Source organism: Physeter macrocephalus, chromosome 2, assembly GCF_002837175.3.
Source record: "Physeter macrocephalus isolate SW-GA chromosome 2, ASM283717v5, whole genome shotgun sequence".
NCBI classification, from domain to species: Eukaryota; Metazoa; Chordata; class Mammalia; order Artiodactyla; family Physeteridae; genus Physeter; species Physeter macrocephalus.
In genome coordinates, this window is record NC_041215.1 from 127871419 (window position 1) to 127892240 (window position 20822).

At 35.6% G+C, this 20822-nt stretch overlaps 1 protein-coding gene across 11 annotated transcripts in view; it reads left to right on the forward strand.

Annotated features, from left to right (window-relative positions):
• MFF (mitochondrial fission factor) overlaps positions 1 to 20822 on the forward strand; it is a 35870-nt gene that overhangs the window by 12924 nt on the left and 2124 nt on the right. For 4 of the 11 annotated variants that reach the window (XM_028482312.2, XM_007126983.4, XM_007126986.4 and 1 more), the window contains 6 exons: positions 2758 to 2846; positions 5541 to 5615; positions 10158 to 10316; positions 15509 to 15568; positions 17263 to 17379; positions 19877 to 19961. In XM_028482312.2, coding sequence (XP_028338113.1) covers positions 2758 to 2846; positions 5541 to 5615; positions 10158 to 10316; positions 15509 to 15568; positions 17263 to 17379; positions 19877 to 19961 — 585 coding nt within the window. The remainder of the gene's footprint in view (positions 1 to 2757; positions 2847 to 5540; positions 5616 to 10157; positions 10317 to 15508; positions 15569 to 17262; positions 17380 to 19876; positions 19962 to 20822) is intronic. The other 7 variants (XM_028482320.2, XM_007126985.4, XM_007126988.4 and 4 more) reach the window with 7 other exon arrangements.

Genomic DNA, 20822 nt, shown 5'->3' on the forward strand with positions numbered 1-20822 from the left:
TCTCTCTGGACAGAATTAAAAGAAATCCATTTCTTTAAAAAGTAAAATTGTTTAAAAAGTACTAAAAAGAATAAAAAACTGCCTAAATGCATAACACAAACATTTCACAAATCCGTTTTCAATCTTAGTTTTTGCTACAGATTTTCTGAGGGTTGTTTACTAATCACAGTGGTTATGAAGAACTAGGCTATGGTAGGGTCTATGTGCTTGTAATACTTACTGGTTTGAATATAATTACAGTTTTTTATTTTGTATATGTTGAGAAGCAAAACAAGTGTCTTGTTAAAAAAGGGGGTGCAAGGGAATCCGTATATATATATCCAAAAAAAACAAAAACACCAATTTGAAAAAGATACATGCACCCCAGTGTTCATAGCAGCATTATTATTTTTATTATTATTATTTTTGCATTACACGGGCCTCTCACTGCTGTGGCCTCACCCGTTGCGGAGCACAGGCTCCGGACGCACAGGCTCAGCGGCCATGGCTCACAGGCCCAGCAGCTCCGCGGCACGTGGGATCTTCCCGGACCGGGGCACGAACCCGTGTCCCCCGCATCGGCAGGCGGACTCTCACCCACTGCGCCACCAGGGAAGCCCCATAGCAGCATTATTTACAGTTGCCAAGATATGGAAGCAACCTAAGTGTCCATCAGTAGACGAATGGATGAAGAAGACGTGCCATATATATATATACACACACACACACATATACACATAGTGGAATATCACTCAGCCATAAAAAAGAATGAAATTTTGCTATTTGCAGCAACATGGATGGACTTGAAGGGCATTATGCTAAGTGAAATAAGCCAGACAAAGATAAATACTATATGGTATCACTTATGTGGAATCTAAAAAATACAATAAACTAGTGAACGTAGCAAAAAATAAGCAGACTCACAGATATAGAGAGCAAACTAGGGTTACCAGTTTGTGGGAGGGATATGAGGATGGGAGAGTGAGAGGTACAAACTATTGGGTGTAAGATAAGCTACAAGGATGTATTGTACAACATGGGGAATATAGACAATATTTTGTAGTAAATGGAGTGTAACTTCTAAAAATTATATAGAAAAATAAAAACGGACCAGTATAGGGGAAAATACTGAGGCATCTGAGCAGATTCTTGAAGGAGAGATGAGCTCTAGATAAATCCAGAGAACCAGTAAACAAAGACCTCGAGGACACTGATTTGTCCAGGATTTTATGAACAATCAAAAGTAGCTCAGAGTATAAGCACATTAGAGGAGAATTTTATGCCTATAATTAGACACAAGTAATTTTGATTTTTGGTTTAACTGTAAAGAACTCTTGCAGTAGGCTCTGAACTGACTTCTCTTCTGTTTTTAGATGTTTTTTTTTCTTTTGTTTGGATGGGTAAATGGCTTATAACCATAACCAAATCTAAACCAGTCTCTGAAATTATGTGCTGCATAGTAGTTTTAAGTTTTGCTGGCATGAAATACAGGATTTATTCTGCTTTGATGGTGCTTATAACCTGATAATCTATTCCCAAGTCTTTGAGCATTAATAGATACCAGGTGTGCATTTTTGAAAATCTTAATTATCAAGTCCATTGGTTCACACACCAGTTGTCCTTTACAGTAAAGTTCAAATTTTTCTTTAACCATTAAGTTGCCATGGGTGTTTGTAGTAAAAAAAAAAAGAAAAAAAAAATTCTAAGAAAGCAGTGAAGTTAATAATTACCATTGTTCTAGTTATCTATTGCCCCTTAATAAGCCACCCTAAACTTAGTGGCTTGAAACAAAAACAAATAATTTTGCTCATGGATTCTGCGGGTGAGGTATTTGCATCAGGCATAATGGGGAAAGCTTATTTCTGTTGTATTTTATCTGGGCCTAGGCTAGGAAGTATCGAAGGCTCTGGATGACTCACACAGCTTGAGGCTGCAGTCATCTAAAGGTTTACTCACTCACATGTCAGTTGATACTACCTGTTGTGTGGACCTCAGCCAGGATTATTGGTTGGTGCCTACACATGGCCTTTTGTGTGGCTCCTTGGGCTTCCTCACGTCATGGTGTCATTGTTCCGATCTCGAACAGGTCCCCTGGGGAAGGGGACAAAGGCAGAAGGCTTGTTGTTGTTTATGACCTAACCTCAGAAGTCACATTGTATCATCTCTGCAGCAGTCACTAGAGTACCCAATTTCAAGGGAAGGGAACCCAGATTCTGTTCCTTAATGGAAAGAGATCAGTGATAACATTTTCTAAGAAGAGGTGTGAGATGGAAGATTGTGGCTGTTTCTAGAATGCTAAAACCTTTAAGTTAGTAAAACTTTTTTTAAGTCTAGTTTTCAGATATCCAACCAAATCTGAATTTGTTTTAACCCCAGAAGCCAGGAACACTCATTTGAGTACAAATATATCCCATGTCCTATAGTGCTTGTGCCTTTAAAAACTATTGTAAATTGTTCTTAAATAATGTAAGTATATTGTATAAATTATAAATAAAAATATTAATAATTGTACCAAGTAAGATTGATACTTAAAAAGAAACTAGAAGTAACCTTTTTTGTAAAGAAGATAAGCATTCCTAAGTTTATCTGCATTATAATAAATAGGGTGTGTTTTTTTTTTAACATGTCTACGTATAATATACATACCTGGTAGCAATTCTTGGTTATGTTCTCTGTAAATTTTGTGGCTAGTCTTTGATAAAGGTCCTTTTGATGCTAAGCAGTTACTAGGCTATTAAGAATATTCTCTATTCCTTTCCTTTTCTTTGTGCCTAACAGATCCGTGCAGTTGGCAGGCTAAAAAGAGAGCGCTCTATGAGTGAAAATGCTGTTCGCCAAAATGGACAGCTGGTCAGGACTGACTCCATGTGAGTAGAACCACTAAGCATTGTATCTCCTTCATTAAGTTTTCTCCATATGCTGTCTGTCCCATCATTTTCTAAATAATTTACTTCCTTTTTTAAACTCTCAAATATTGAAAAAGAGGAGGAAGTGTATGTTTTATGCCTAAGAACCTGGAGAAAAAAATAATTCTAATAGTGTTTGAAATCTGCTATACATTTACATCAACTTTATATTTTTGCAGTACTCTTTATAGCCTTAAAGTCTGACCATTTTGTTAGTTGTGAGAATTTTTCAATACTGTTATCCTCTTCTGTGTGTATGATAGTCTTCTATAAATATGATTTGCTTATTTTGGAAATCTCCTATAAAGTATACTTAAGAAAAATGGATAAAAGTAAGTGCTCAGTTCTATGTAGCCTTCAAAAATGCTTATCTAGCATGTAGGTTGGGGGGAAAAATATAAAATAAAAGGAAAACACTTTATTAAGGAAGCATCTTTATTTTCAAGTTACTCAGTTTGTCATTAGATTGTCACAGGATTAGCCCTTTCCAGCTCTGCTTCTTAGGAGCCATGGTAAACAATGTAGCGTAAGCAAGTCAAATTTTTTTTACTTTCCAGGATTAATTTTTAGCTCTCTGCTTACTGAGTCGTTGAATTCTTGGATCCCCTTCATTTTCCAAAAATTTAAATACATTAACAGACTATTTGTGTAAACCTTTCTTGCTCATTTGGTTATGTTATACCCTGATCTTAAAGCTACCCCACTATAAGATGTTTTAAATTGGGCAAGTGCTTTTTGTTGTTTTATTAAAATTAATGGGTTTTTAAAAATAAAATATCCCTTTAAAAACTGGTCAGAATTTTAAGTCTCAAAGCCATTGATGATTTAGATTGTTAATGGAAATTAATATTTCTTCCTCGTTAAATTTTCAGTCAGTTTTCATAAGCTCATTCACCATGAACCATATTTGATATCAAGCATCATATTAGCTTCTCAAACTGACTTTTTTTTTTGGCCACACGGCACATGGGATTTTAGTTCCCTGAGCAGGGATCGAACCTGCACTCCCTGCTTTGGAAGTGTGGAGTCTTAACCACTGGACCACCAGGAAAGTCCATATTAGTTTCTCTGGGAACGGCCAAAGAATCAGATGATACGTCTCTCACAGAGCTTGCAAATCTAGCTAAAAGCAAAACATTTAAATTTACATACAAAATAACTAGAGCACATTGCAATTATGCTATTTCTGTTAAACCATATCAAGTTCTAATTCAGACTTGACTAAAGAGTATAAGGATACAGAAGGGATTCTGATGGGGGGTAAGGTCTCTCTTTTTTTGTGTTAGGTGCAAAGGAGAACTATAACGGTTCTCATTTCTTGGGGAATCTTTAAATGTCTCCTAAAGTAGTTAGAGTTATTCTGAAGGGATATATAGGAAGATAGTAAGTTTAAAAGAATATATGTCTTCTTCAGGGAAGGCCTATCTGAAAGGTTCAACCATTATTCATATGAAGTTTTTATGATAACTGTATGTTTCCCTGAAGGTGCCTGGCTTACAGTGATGTCAGCCAGTCCATGGAATCCATTTTTCTAGACTATATTAGATTATGTTACACAAATGGTGAAAAGACTATATAATTTATGGTGAAGGTAGCTTCTTGATATTTAGTACCCTCTCAGAATGATTAAACATACACCTAAGGGCTTTTGTTATTTTCTATTTGTAATATTTTCTAAGGCACCAAAAGTTTCTAATAAACTTCCCTATTATATAAAGATATGGCTTATTGTTTAGGTCCGTAATTACTTTGAAACTTCCCATGGGTGAAATAAAAACAGGACTGTTTTACTATAGCATCATTTTTGGTTTTTTCCCCCACAAAGTATATATTATTGATAGCTGAGTTCAGTTGAAGAGAAAGGAAACAGCTCTATTATATATATAAACCAGCCTAGTGAAGTATGATTTAGAGTAAATGATTAGTTCATAGATATTTTTGCAGTTACCTATAATGTAAGTCCTCATAACAGAAAAGGTTAACAAAGTTAACTAATATTTGAATTCTTTGTTTCTTTAAGTTGCCTTAATGGCATTTTTAAATAAAACAGAATCTCATGTTTTAATTTTTGGTAGTAAAAATAACATGAATATTTAACTATACAATTTTTGCAATGAAATGCTTACATCACTCAACCATACTTTTTGTTTTGGTAGTTATTTATGTTACCGTTACATGGTAACATATTTAACCATCTTTTTGTTAATAATGTAACCTTGCCCTTTCTTCTCCTACCATTATTAATTTTATAATTTATAATTGTATTCATCTTTAAGAATCTACATTGAGTGAACTTTAGAATTTTTATGTAATGAGCACATTATGTATTTAATGTTGGCAATGTGGTAAGGAAGACTCTGTTAATATAACACGGCTGTATTTTACCTCTACCAAAGTAATTATTAGACCTTTCCTGTCTTTACCTACTTTAGTCTTTCTTTGTAACGTGAGATTATTTATGTGTCATTGTGCATGAACCATTGCCTGCCTCCACTTTATTTATTCCTTGGCTTTAAGAATAGAAGTCTATATGGGTATAAGAGCAGAAACACTGGCCTTTGTTTTCTTATACGATTGACCAGTAGAATCGCATTTAGCTTTCTGTTTGTGTTATAAAAGCTGAATATGTAAAAAGAAGCATAATTATTATTTAAGGTGGCACAGATCAGATTCTGCCCCAAGAAATAAAATTTCAAGGTTCCAGGCACCGATTTCTGCACCGGAGTACACGTAAGATTTTATCTGCTCTGCTTTTCACAAATAGGAGTTGTTTTAATTTTACAGGCTTTTTGTTATACTAATATTTCACCAGGTAATTGGCATGTAATGCACTGATTCTCTTACTGTTTGGCTTTTTAGTACCTCTGTTTCAGGATTTCTCAAGCTGTCATCATACACTTTGTTAAGAAAAAAAATAACTAGACCAAGGAAATTATGTATGATTTTGGGTATAAGGGTGAAAGTAAAATGGAATAATTTACACCAAGCATCCTTTTACATTTCCTTCATTTTGCTTTGGTTGGCATATTAGTCCTCTATAGATTCAGTTGAACAAGGTTCAGTGATCCCAATCTTTTTGAAAATTTTAGCATACTATCTTTTCTTGTTCATTTTCACCCAGAAGGACAAAGAGTCTGAGTGTAGTTTGTCATTAAGTTTTTTTTTTTTAATTCCATAGATTAAAATTATGCTTTGGAAGAATATTTTGAGATCATTAGACCCACTCTTTCTGTACGTGTGCTAGAACTAGGTGTGGGAATGACTGGCCTCCTAAGGGGAGGGGGCACTTTGGTGTGCAGTATAAGATTCAACAGCTAATGTAGTTCTTAAGTATCAGGAGCCACTCTGGCAACCAATGATTTTTCTCCTGTTCTCATTCTCTTGTTATGCTTTAAGAACTAGTCAGTTACCTTAGTGGCAACAAATTAAAGCTTTCTCTCTATTTAAAATTTCGAAAGAAATGGTACAGAATTTGTGTTTCAGTGAGAATTTTTTCTCCCCCTTCTTAATGTTTTACCTTTACTGTATTTTTGGAAGAGGCTGGACCCTCACCAAAGAGATTATCCTCACAGTTTGAGAAACACTGTTCCTATGACAACCCACGCAGAAAGAGTTGTTTGACTTTGGACTTACCTTGTAATAATGACATAGTTATGCCAAGTAAATCTTTTAAATTTGAGTTCTGACATTGGCTAGTGTTGTTTACTCAGCAGTTGTGTAGTAAGATTTCCTGTAAGCGTGAGAGAGAGCTATTACTAATGAAATAGCATGGTAAATATAAGTGCTTTCTTCAAAATTTCCTTATCTTTTGTGAAAGAAAGAAATAAAACAGATTTTGCTGTTTTGTAACATTACTAGGATCAATTTGTCATCAACATGCATTTTTATTAAATTACTAATATTATACCATCTGCTTAAATAATCTCAGTGCCTTCGCAATATGTTTACTTTTTCATTTTTCACAATAGTTCATGTGTCAAAACAAACAAAAAATCCCAAAAAGTCAGTCCACTTTGGTTGGGTGGATGAATGGACAGAGATGAAACTCAACTCTGAACTGTTTCCTGTCACAGTTGATGCCAGTGCTGGACATCCCAGCTAGCGTCAGACCAGTTGCTAAAATGGGGCTTTTTCTTTTTCAATCTTAAATTTTTTTTTGAATTTTTGAATTTTATTTTATTTATTTTTTACACAGCAGGTTCTTATTAGTCATCCATTTTATACACATCAGTGTGTACACGTCAATCCCAATCTCCCAATTCATCACACCACCACCACCACCCCTGCCGCTTTCCCCACGTGGTGTCTATACGTTTGTTCTCTACATCTGTGCCTCAGTTTCTGCCCTGCAAACCGGTTCATCTGTACCATTTTTCTAGGTTCCACATATATGCGTTAATATGCGATATTTGTTTTTCTCTTTCTGACTTACTTCACTCTGTATGACAGTCTCTGGATCCATCCACGTCTCTACAAATGACCCAGTTTTGTTCCTTTTTATGGCTGAGTTTAAATTTTTTTATTTGTAAAGAGACTTACAAGACTGCTTAAAGCTTGAAGAAGAAAGAATTGCTAGACTGTTTTCTTCTAATTAGGGTGAACTATGGTCATCTTATGATTTAATCATTCAGTTCATCTGTAGATAGAAATAAATATTAACAATCAAGGGCATTTAATCTATCTACACTGCCCAAAGTGTTGTATAAAATGCTTCCTACTCTGTTTTTGCTGTTTATGAAAGATTGACATATAAATTAATGAAAAGTCAGATTTCTTACTAATCTTTGAAACTAATTTCTTTTCAGAAACAACCTGAAGTCCAGATATGTTTTTGATATTAGTCTTTGATGAAATATCTTTACTAGTATTGATGAAGACTTGATTTAACTTTTATTCTTCTTCATAAACATGTTTTCTTATTAAGTTACAATTATGGGCCATGTAGGATATTTTTCCATTTAATACCATATTCCAGTTTTATGTGATCATAAAATCTTAGAATTGAAAGTGATCTTATAGACTGTTTTTAAAACTCAGTCTTCTGTGCATTCCATGTTAAGAATTCCTTGCAATTAATCTGAAAATAATTTATGCTAGATGACCTGATTTCCTGTGTAGGGACAGGAAAAACTTGTACCTTTAGAACTTAAATAAACAATTCCTACTGCTTATTTCTGACAAAATGAGTTCTATCAAAGGAAGCCTTCCTTCCTTTTAAATTTTAATGGGCAAAAACGCATCAAACTTTTTTCATGGATTTGGATTCAGTTAGTCGGCGTTTTTGCTCTAAGATTATAATTCTAAATATTGATCATTATAGACTTTAATATGTAGCTAATTTATTTACTAGTACAAAGTGATATGTGAAATGTTCAATTTAGCCCCAAAATACGAAGACAAACGCTTTAATTATATCAATAGATATTGTACTGATTAGTCTATTAAAACTTGCTTAAGTATAAATTTATCCAGGTATGTTGGCACTGCTATCAAGAAGAGTGTAAGATGGAGATTGCCTGTTTATGTTGATGCAGAACTGGCCACTTTATTCCTGCCTCTGGTGACACTTTTCTAACATGAATTCAGTCTGGTTTCTCACAAAGAGCAAGAGCTTCAGGTTTTCTCCATGCTGCCTAAAGAGAATTATGAGTGCAAGGCTAGTACCTAGACTTTGAGTCCCAGATATACTGATTCTTTTACTCTTCTTGGATACCCAGTGTGGGTTTTGCCAAGTACCATGGGTCAGTTGATAAGCTATATATATATATATACTGTTGTTGATAACGTTATATATATTACAGAAGATTCCTAGTCTGTGGACAGACGTTTAAGGTAACCATCCACGAGCCTGCGTCTGAAAAATTGCATTTATCTTGACACGGTTAGGCCTAATTCCTATGGTGAATCAGCCCTGACAGATTAATTTCTCAGTATGCCAAGATTTGGCTTAAATCTTACTCTTTTAAGTAGTCTTTGGAAAACATGGTTTTCATGTTTATTGTACTTCTCACTTTGGATCATCAAGACATTTAAAGTTATTCACAAAATTGTGGAGAAGATTTTGTTTTTAATTTTCTGGGACTCTGGGAATAATATTAGATGACATTTACCCCTTCAAACATTGTTCCACTTATTTTGTGGTTCCCAAACAAATACATGTTAAGTTAGAAAAGATTTACACAAATCAAAATAAAATCTTTTATCTTTTCAGTTGTTCACTGTCTGCTCCACTTTCACCCTTTCGTACAGAATACACAAGGATGAGGTTTAGTCTAAGGCGTTCTTGCCCTGACACTGAGAAAAAATATTGAGCCCACTTCCCATGGTCCTCTTGTAACAAAACCTCTTACAACAAACCAGATGCCAAGTCCGTATATCAGTTAAACACCTCATATGGCTGATCATGCTCTAACATTAGACAGGTCTCTGAAAATAAAGAGTTCAGGTTAGAATTGTAAAATTGCTTCATTCAAATGCTCTCAGCTTTTAGGAGGTGCTGTCAGGGGAGCCAGAGAAATTGTGAATCGCAACTCACATGTGAAAGAATGGTTAAGATCACTGTCCCTGAGCAACCCAGAAATAGCTGTTTAACATCCATCCTTACCTTTTCATTGTATTCACTGAATTGGGAGTAGTTTTATGTTTTAGTCATTTAGCTAGGGAACATTATGCTTTAATGTAATTAAGTAATCAAAATGCTTTTGTTAGCTTTCTGAAACTTTAATTCATCTTTAAATTTACTCGTCATAAACTCAGATTGCTTCATTGTCTTTGTGAAGTATCTGAAATGGCATTTTCCTGGAATCACTTTGGATTCATGTGTGTAAACCTTGATGCCTATATACCAGAATTCTCTGACTGTCCTGCCCATCGATAAGTTGCAGTGCAGTGTTGCTTGTTAGAGGCTTGGTTTACTGAACTGGGATATACACACAGAGCAAAGGATGCCGCTTCTCCGAAGCTGGGGGTTGAATATACTCCTTGCCGCAGCTCTCTTCCCTCTTAAAGTTGTTCCTTCGTATTCAGTTTGTTTAATTTGATGTTTAAAGCTACAGTTACAGATGCTGCATGGTAGCTGGTTTTTTAAAACAATTTAATATGTTTATTAACTTCTTTGGCTTGACTCTTTTGGGGGAAAATGAAGGGTGGGAAAAATGGGCAAGAAAACGATGGTTCTTAACATATGAGTTTTTGGGGAAACTGCTGAGCTGAAGTTTTATACAAATCTGACGTGAGTGTTTTTCTCTTCGTTTGCTGTGCTCGTGTAAACAGTGTGACGCCATCGCCACAACAGGTTCGGGTTTGTCCTCCCCGTGTGCTGCCTGACGATGGAGCTAATCCTTCCTCCGCTCGTGGCATTTTGTCGCTCATCCAGTCTTCCACTCGTAGGGCTTGCCAGCAGATCCTGGATGTTCTAGATGAAAGCCGCAGGTGATGGGCCTCAGCGACTCGCGCCAACTTTACCGCCTGTCTTTCGGCTCCTCATTAGCGGACTGTGGTGTCTTCCTTTCGTGTTCGCGCCTTCGTCTCTTTCTCAGATGCAGCGGTTTAAAACAGCTTGCTTTGCTTTCTTTTAATTTGAAATTATTGTCCAAAATTCACATTTCACAAGGTTCTGTTAGCTTCTCTTCAGTCAGGGAGGGAATTCAGTTAATAACTAATTATACACGGGAAGTATAATGATTTTTTTCCCAAGACCTTGTTGACCCGTTTTAAGTACCTGATTCCATTTTGGGATATGCTGAGGGGTACTTTTGCATTGAGTGTGGGATGTTGGACTGAACTGTACTCATTTTCTTCAGTAAGTCTTTTGATTTACTCATTTATGTTACTAATGTGGTTGGATTAGGAAGCAAATCTGAGAAGATGATATCAGTGTAGCTGCCAGGACGTTTTTTTTCTTTCCTCTTAGCTAGGGATTTCCAGGCCTGTACTGAAAATCCCAGGTGCTGTTGTCTTTTTAATGCTTATTATTTTCAGTGTGGATAGTGTATCTAACTTTCGAACATCTCCAAGTAAAATCATTAGTAGTGTATACTTAGACTTGTTCATTCAAATAAATTTTTTGCCATTATTTCAAATACTTTTTTCTCCTTGCTTCATTACTAGATGGTGTTTTAAAAAGATGGAATTTGGGAGCTTTTTTGGCATAGTATGAGGAAGGTACAGTCAGTTTCACTTCAACTCTAAACACTTTATGTAGTAACTCTGTGAGTCAGTGTGTTTGAATTTTCATGATCCTTTTTTTAGACTGTTAACTTTGCATTTTGAAGAATCCCCAATAAATTTAGCTGGCCCTTCCAGTAAACCTTTTTTCTTACTTTAGGAACTGATATGTCTTATGACTTGCTCTGAACAAACTTTTTCTTACTAAGTGCTTTTGATCCTCACATAAGCCCCAGGTGTTTCACCTCCTGCTGCTCCACTAGTGTTTCTGACCCTTCTTAGGGCTCCCATACGTGTGGGTCCAAGGACTGAAAGCTGTACCAGAAAGAGCATAAAAGAGAAAACCCATGGCAGGGGGAAAATTATATGTATATCTATGTATATACGTATTTATGTATAGGTGTGTATGCGTGTGTGGGTGTGTGTGTATATATATATCCCTCCCCAAAGGTTTAGAGTCCCTCTTATCTCTTTGAAGCTTCAAGGACTATCTTAGAATATTTGGAGCCTGTAAGAAGCATCATGGTTCAGAAGAAGAAACATGGATTGAGGGAGGGGGTCAGATTTAATCTTGATCCACCCCACTGAACAGCTAGCTACATGATGGCCTTGGGCAAATTGCTTAGCTTCTCTGGGCCTCATTTTTTTCATCTATTATTAAAAAAGAAGGGTAATACTAATATTAACCTAGTTTTCTGGATTCTTATGAGGAATCTTCCCCCATCCCCTGCCTTTATTTAAGATATAGGGATAATGGACTCAAATTCTTTATTCAGTGTCATGGGAGATCCTTAAAAAGATATTGAATATAAAGTACCTGGCACCTGACTGATATTTCCAAAACCCTGTTTTCTCCTGCCTCCTTAACATAGATTTATTCTTCACCAGGTATCCTCTTTAACTTTTTAATTATAATAGGTCCTTAGAAGAGACTGGATTATTAGGTCAAATTGTACCATATCAAATGCTATTATAGTGAAAATATCTGAATGAGAAAGATGTTTATAAATCCTATATAGATTAAATAATAGCTAGATGACAAAGCCCCAGTACGTTAAAATTATTTGTGCCATCCCCCTACATATACACAGTTCAATGCAGTATACAGAAAAATAGTTGGATTTTTTTACTCCTTAATGGAAAAATTTTGCCTCAAGCTCACAAGTACAAAAATCTTACTAATTATAAAATTTACTTTGTATTTTTTTATTTATAAAAAACTATTTTGAGCTTTAAATGATTTTTTTAAATTGTAATAAATTGATAACGAAAATTCCCTTTTCTGGGAAGGAAGTATCTTATTCACTTAAATGAGATTTTTAAAATTCATAAAGCAGTTGTATTAATAATTCTTTGCTCCTGGATACACACCTTGGAGCCTGCAGGATTAGATTCTCATTAGTGTTATTGGATGCTTTCAATTTTGAAAGGTTTTTTTTTTTTCCCCATTGCATTGAAATCTCTTATCAAATGTTCAGCAGGATTTAATCAGAGTTGTAAGTGCCAAATCAATTTTTATTTCTACTACGAGAACTGTCTAGCATGACTTACCAGATATAAGAAATAGGAATGTGAAATTTGGATAATGTTCTATTTGCATGACTATAAAATAATACTGCTTATAAAGTTTTAAGTGCTTTTATGTTCCTTGCTCTGTACATCATTTTTTTTCCTTTCTGCTTTTTATTCCTGGCTGTTACGCTAATGCAATATCTTATCTTTGGTCTTAAGCCATCACATTAGGTATAGTTAAATTAAGTTAGAACTATTTGGCAGAAAGAAAGAAAAAACCTGTCTGCCTGTTTTATTATCATAAAATAATGCATTTTCACAGTTGTTTGGCATAAGAACTATTTTTAGTTTATACTTTGAGGGACACTCTTGAAAGGTTTATGTATTTTTGTTTTCTCATCTTGAGAACTTACATGGTCTAAAACCAAGTTCATCTGAAAACAAAGTTAAATCCTAGGTATACATTAGAAAAGTTTATTTACATAGGTCAGTGCTGTGCATTTGGAAAACTGAGGTGTCAGAAATTTACCAAAACACCTGGGACAAGCACCAGGTGTGTTCTTTGGATTTAAAATGCTGTTTAGTCCGTGCTAGTTATGAAATGCTCACGTCTTCTGACACCTGCTAGAGCTCCATATCTCACTCGCCAATGCAAAGTATTAACGTTTTTAAAAAGAAACTTAGTCCCTATGAAAGAACATTATTTAAGTATTAACAGATTAGTAATGTTCAGCATGCTTAAGTTTTACTTTTAGAAGGAGCTTGAGGGACTTCCCTGGCGGTCCAGTGGTTAAGACTCCACGCTTCCACTGCCGGGGGCGAGGGTTCGATCCCTGGTCAGGGAACTAAGATCCCGCATGCTGCGGGGCGTGACCCAAAAAAAGGGGGAGGGGGGGTGGTTATTTCTTTAACAGATTATACTGGCTTTGAATGAAAAGAATAAGAAACCAGTATGTAAATAATTTATATTTTTTGCAAGTATCCATATAAATATATTACTTGGAAGACCTAGAAATGCCAAGTTGCAGTTGAAACAGTGTTTGTTATTTATAATTTTTAAATTTAAATTTTTAATTTTTAAAATATTCATATAATTCCTGATACATCCAAACTGTTTACTTACTGTAGAAGTTTCCATTTTTTTTTAGCAAAGAAACATATTCTACTAAGTCAGACCATTTATTTACTCAAAAATGTCAGTATACAAGTTAATGCAGGAACTTGTAGAGCCTTGAATCTCATTCCCTTTTGCCACTTTAATTACAAAACATATTTTCAAACTTAAAAAGATTTTTTAATGTATTAAGTCATATCTATAGTAGAAAGTGGTACTTGAAGTTTCTAACTTTGCCAAATACCTCTCTGATTTACTTTTATATTATATGTGTCAATTGCCAGTGTGAGACGGCAAAATGAAATACGTTGTGAAAGGTAACTGTATTATTTTCTGGCTCTGCATTATAAAAGGGAAATCTCTGTGGTGGAATATGTTGAATATGGCAGATCCTTTTGAGCAATGTATGATTTTTTTAAAAAAAGCTTTAGGTAGCACAAAGCGGTGGCTTCATTTTTAACCTTATGTTAATGTAATGTAGGATTGTAGTTAAGTAAGTTTTCCTAGTGTCACAGAATAAATTAATTAGTAGGATGGGATGAGTTAAAAACCTATATGTAATTTTTCACTGTTCTTTAGCCAACAAAATAGAAGTCTAACATCTGACCCCAAAGTCTCTTATCCTGTAGGCTCTGGAAAATTTCTTTAAGCACCAGTAGTGCCTTTAGGAAACATACAAGCCAAACATTAAAATTTTCTTGTATAAATTGACCTGACATAAAATAGTGATTTGTATTGTAACCAAAATTCTACAGCTGTGCCAACTTACAGAAAAAAAATAGTGCATTTGGTACTAAACGTTTACTGTAAGAATTGTCTTGATACTTAAATTCAGGTAAAACCTGATCAGTCTGTAGAGGAGGAGACATTCAGAATAGAATGTAATAATTCTTCAAATCCTTATATGGGTTCTATACCCCAGTCTCCTTTCTCTGGTTATAAATATTGCTGATTACTTTCTGGCGGATTGACCAGTGACCACATAGAGCTTTTGTTTTCTGATTTAAAAAATAAAATAAAATTTATTGGAAAGGTTACTGCTTACCTAGGTAGAGAACTAATTGTCCTCTAGAATCAAGTATGACTCGGTGAAAATGCAGCGCACTTAGTCTTCATTTCCAGCAGTCCCGTGTGTCGCTCCTGGTTGTCTCTCAAGGTCAGACTCACATATTTGACTGCACTTCCTGTAATGTGCTCTGCAGTGTATGCCCCTCAAAGCAGGTCCCTGATCTCCTTAGCTCCAGAACTGAGGCTTGCAGTTTTGCTCTTGAGAGCTGAGGGTTTGAATGAGACACTGCTATATTAAGTTACCAGGCACTAAGCAAAATTAATGAGGTGGGAGGCAAGGAATTGTGAGAAATGGGAGTTTCTTGAAATTTTTCGTTTTTGAGATAGAGCTTTGATATCAGATGAGCAGCCATGATGACGCAGGTGCCACTAACCAGTTCTTGACATGCTTCTAAAGTTGCTGGTGATTTTTTTTTTCCAACTAGAAGAGAGAAATTATACATTTTGAACAGAGTTGTCCTCTGTCTTGAATTTCATAAATCAGAATATAAGCACCAAAAAAATTATATGCTGGTGCTATTTTGTTATGAAAACGTAGGTTCCCTTTGTTTTTTACCACATTGTAAGATATTAAACTTATGAAAATCATAAAATGGAGGACAGTGAGACAAAGATATTTGAAGTGTTTGAAATATATTGTATTGAAACTTACAAACATATTTGACATTTATTTGTCTTATATTTGTCTTATTTTTGCTTTTATCTTGTTACTCTCTGGTTCCTGATTCTGTCTTGCGCCTTCTCCCGCAAAAACCTGCCTTAGACCTGTGTTGCGTGGTGGGTCTGCTGCCGCCACCTCTAACCCTCATCATGACAACGCCAGGTAAACTTTGAGACTTTGTAATTACCAGGGTAAAGAGTTGACTGAACGTGTAGTTTGCCGGACGTAATGCATGTAGTAGCCACGCCTTTATATTATAGCTTGAATCTCTACAGCTTTTCTCTGTGAGTACATCCTGTTTTTCTCTGAGAACAGTGAGTCTAATCATTCATGACATCTGGCCAAAAGAGTATAAAGAAAAATAGTTACGATACGTTATCACGGGAACATCAGAGACAGGGTATTTAAACATGGTTTTAATAGCTTATAGGCGATCATGCTAAAACACAGAAAAAAATCATCTTAAACCTTGTTTTATGTGCATCATTTTAATTGTTGCCTGAGGTTCTGTCCAGCATTTCCTTTTTAGTTGTTAATTGTCTGTAATGTCACTTTCAGTGTGTAGATAAATGTGTCTGTAAAGCATCATCTTAAATTTGGGGAAATGAGCATTGGTAACCGGAGAAGTTAAATGTTTAGAAAGAGAATTTAGTTTTAAGAATTTTTTTTTTCTTTTGAAAAAGCCTTTTCATGCTTGAAAGATTATATTACCTGGCACTTGTAAACAGATGACAAATGATTAGCTGTACAAATCTTTAGGCATAACGAAAGTGATTAATTACACCAAGATTGTGTTTGTGTGTACGCAATCACGAGGTACCGTGCTTCTGTACTTATACTTCTTAACAAATATGTATTGAAAACTTTAAACAAAGTCTTTGGATTCACTAAACCAAGTTGTACAAAATCTGTGGTCTGAGAAGCTGCTGTCAATATTATAACTGAATATTATATATAATTTTGGCATATCAAAAATATTTACATTGCAACACATATGACCAATGAATATGAAAATTATTTCTCAATGCACATATATATACAGTGAGATCCCTGGGCGATAGGGACCAAAAAAAAGAGAGAGAGAGAGAAAGAGAGAGATGCACAAGGATACAAAACCCTCGACCTAGTAATAGTTGGTCAAGTCTGGGATTCTTGTCGAAGACCTTGAATATCAAAGTCCCACTCTCAACTACAGGATTAAAACCACTGCAGAATCCCAGGCACGCTTCCCGGGGGGCTCCAAAGTTATTTTTGTTCCTTGGAAGGCAAAATAAAACAGCGTTGTTTACTCAGGATCATTCTGTAGGTTGAGACAATTCAGGGTGTTAAGCAGCAATGAGACTCTCCCTAACAGGCAATGCACACCCGGGCACATCCCAGTAGAACCATAAGACAGCACTCTGTCCTCTATCTTCCTCCGCCTGCGTTGCACATTTTCTATTAGATGTACCCATTTCTGTCAGCCATTACCCTTTCTTTGTCAAGTATAAGCCCAAACAAATGTCTGGCCCCCCTTGATGTGGTCAGATGTAATTGTAGACAAAGAGCAAAGCAAATGCTGACTTTGGGGTTTCTTCCGAACTCTGAGGTAGTAAATACAAAATCAACTAATTTGAGTCTGCCCAGATTTCCTTCTGGAGTGAGTTTCATGTGCCCTCACTGCCATCTTGAATGTTCCGAGTCCTACTAAAATCAAAAGTGTGGTCGTGTGACCTGGGACAGGGCATGGGGGAAGTGGAACTGTCTGGATCACTCTCTGCCAGGCCCTCGTTTTGATGGAGGTGTGGCGACTCAAAGACTGACTGCTGCGATAAAGGAGGATGAGGCATACCTGGTTCTTTGCTTATGTTCCACAGAGGCCGCTGCAAGGGTTCTGCTAGTGTTGGAGGGTCTCCTGCAGAGGCGGGGGGCAGCTGTGGCTCACCAAGGGACAAGGACACTGGCAGCAGAAGTTCTGGGAAGCACTCCTTGGCGTAAGCCCTCCCAGAGTCTCAGTTTTAAGAATTTTTGTCATCCGTTGATTAAACTTTTCTCTCTTATTTTTGTCCCTTTCACACTTTCAGACATGCTTAGCCTGAGTAGTTATTTCTTCCTGTCATGCACAAGGACAGATAGAATGGCACATACAAATACTTTAAGGTTCTCAGGTGCCAAAATCTCATTTCCCAACTTCTAGGGTAAAAAAAAAAAAAAAAAAAAAAATTGGTTGGTATTTACAGATACCATTTCTGTAATTTTTTCAGAGCCAGTTTTATTTATTTTAAGCAGAAATGGATTATCTGTAGCAGTAGATTTAAAACTGGCAGCATTATTTCTATGATGAGAGGAAGCAAGGTGGCACGTTCATTTTTAGGCAAGAAAAGAGGGAAATATTGGTTTCTCATTAGTACTGAATTCAGGTTAGAAAATTGAAAAGTGTGTCCTTAGGGGTCCCTTTCCACTCTGCTGACTTGTTTCTTTTTACAGTATTAACTCGGTCAGTTTTAAGTTTTTCCTTGTGTATTTCTCGTAAGTTTGTGATCCTTTTATTATTCTGTGAAAGTATTTTCAGGCAGTGATCTGACTTAAATTTCTTACAGAGTTTTTAGCTTTAGCTTTGATCAATACAGGTTTTAGTTTTAAGTCAAATTACACAGGTAAAGTCTTTTGTCATATCCTTAGATTTCTTAGCAAATGAAGATTTCCTTTACAGATATTTAAAACCTTAGTTAGTTCAGGATCTAAATTGTGGGGAGTCCCTTTCAGTTATACTTCATTCTCTCTCTTCAGTCTGGGTCCCTTTACCTTTGAAGAAATTGCTTCTACTGTTTGATTTTTTTCCCCCAATTATTTATCTCATGTATGACCTCACAGAAATAGAAAAGTTTTATTTTGAGGATAAAGTGTAGAGAAGAGGAATCTTCAACCCTTATTTTTTCCACTAATTGTTTAAGAATTCTGCTTAATGTTCAAAGGAATAATTAACTCAGATGTTTGTAAAGCCATAGTTCTTAGCACCTACTGACTTAGTAGCTAACTTCTCTTTCTGATGCCGTTACTCTTGGTATTCCAGTATATTTGCTCTGTTCCCATGAAGGAAGGGGCAGATTAGGAGAAAGCAAGTTAATTTAGCCATAAAAAGAACATGTAGAGATTGTTCTAGATTATCTAAAGTCAATACATACCATCTATCATTGAAACTGCAGCCTGTGTAATTAAAATCAGCGTTCAGAATGATGACACTGCAGGATTATACAATTAAAAATTGTTTTACGTTATTTATTAAAGTATTTTTGAATTATTTTCAATGGCATTTGTAACAAGAGGATTTTCTGAATAGACTTGACTTTAACGTGTCTGGATGAAAAATATAATTCTCTTCATACACCTTTGTGTGGTAATATGCATTTTGTAATAGGGACTTGCTTGAAATATTAAAAATATCAATATTATGCTCTATGTGCCAACTCTGTAGATTACATAGGAGTAACTTTTAAATTCAGTTTATTTATAATCCACTCGTTTGGAAAAGTTAATGTGCCATTTTACTGAAATAAGCATACAGGATTAAAATAGTAAGGATATAAATATACGAGGTGAATTATATGGTATGTAAATTGTATCTTGATTAAAATATATTTTAGAAGTGGAAATCTGGGCAAAGAGGAATAATAGCATTTGTTTGCATTTGTATCTCAGAAGTTTATTGTCATTCATTTACAAATCAGTGCGCCTTTAGAAGTAACTGCATTTGAACAAGAAGTACTTTTTAATGTTTCTCTAGGGTTTGTCTTAGTGGCTTTCCAGTATTATTTTATACACCGCTTCTTAATTATAGTATTTAAATTCTGGATCTGAATGTAGTGACAAGATATATTCAGGTGATTTTATAATTGCTTCTATGGAGACACAGTAGAGAATAAGTAATTGGAAATAAGTGAAGAGTAGAAATGGCAAGAGAAGAGGCACTGAGAAGAGGAGGAGAAATAAAAGATGATCAGTCTTCCTTTTTTAGCTGGAGTTTGTTTACCTTGTGTTCCCTGCCATGAGTCTCAGTAGGGACTTCTGAGGAACCATATATAGACATCAGATGGTAGGAGAATTGTATTTCGTTTGAATTTGAATTCAAATTTCGTTTGAATTGAGAGCATAGCAGCTCTCAAATCTTTTCAGCCAGGTATCCTTTTTAACACTGCCAGTCCCTCTGAATTGAAAAGTGTCTCCTTATTTATATCTTTAGTCAGGGTTTATTCTCTTTCTTACACTTTCAGGACACCTTCCTAGTATTGTAGGTAGTTGTTACCCTAAGCTCTTTCCTTTCCTTTATTAGTACCCGTTCAGATTGGTAAATATTTTAGTAATTTGTACTGTTAAATACCAGTCTTTTTAACAATTCTCTGAGCATTACACAATATATTACATGATTTGACTTGCTAGGTACTTTTAGTTCTGTTCTAATATTAAATCATATTTTTATTTCCTATCTGCTAGGTATGGTATTTCAAATATAGATACAACGATTGAAGGAACCTCAGATGACATGACTGTTGTAGATGCAGCTTCATTAAGACGACAGGTATTTAATGTACCAAATATCATATAATCCTAAATTATATTCATATAATATTTAAAGTGGTAGTTCCTAACATTTATCATTTTCTGTCCAGTGGAACCTATGGATTAAAATATTTTATCTATCAAACTATTTATTAAACCATAATTGACTTTCCCATTTTGATTTAAGACATATTAAACCGCTATTTACATGTTTTGATCAGCATAAAGCAGTATTACCAAAGTGGATTGATGTAATTCTAGCCAATAACAAAGAATCCTAACATTTTAAGCAAAGCAGTGCATCCATAAATTGCTCTGAGGCTGAGATGACCCTTCACAGTTAGAGCAAGGGGCCTGGGCCTTTTAACCCCATCACAGGCCAGTTGGTGGGTGCATGCTGCCTTCATAAGGGAGCATGCACTTGGGCAAGGCAGTTGTTCAGCCCAGGGCTATTCCCAGCAAGGACCAACAGCCGAGGACAGTGCCGTCAACCAGTGACACTCCTCTAACAGGTAGAGAATTAGCCTTTTAGTCCTGAAGGGCATGGGTGGCAGGTCACAGGGCCCACTACAGTAGGTTAATTATTGGGATCCTTTTAGTAACTCAGAGAAGGCATAAAACAGTTAAAGCAGGTTAAAGATGAAAAACTGAAGCTGAGGGACAGAAGCTCATAAGAGAAGAGAATTTAAGTGAATTTAAGCTGTCGTGGGTAACGTTTTTTCTATATATAGCTTTCTTTATTTTGCTCCAAATGAAACTCTTTGTTTTTAATAATTCTTTTTACAAATTAAACTACTTTATAAGAATCTGATAGCACAGGGAGATCAGCTAGGTGGTTTGTGACCACCTAGAGGGGTGGAATAGGCAGGGTGGGAGGGAG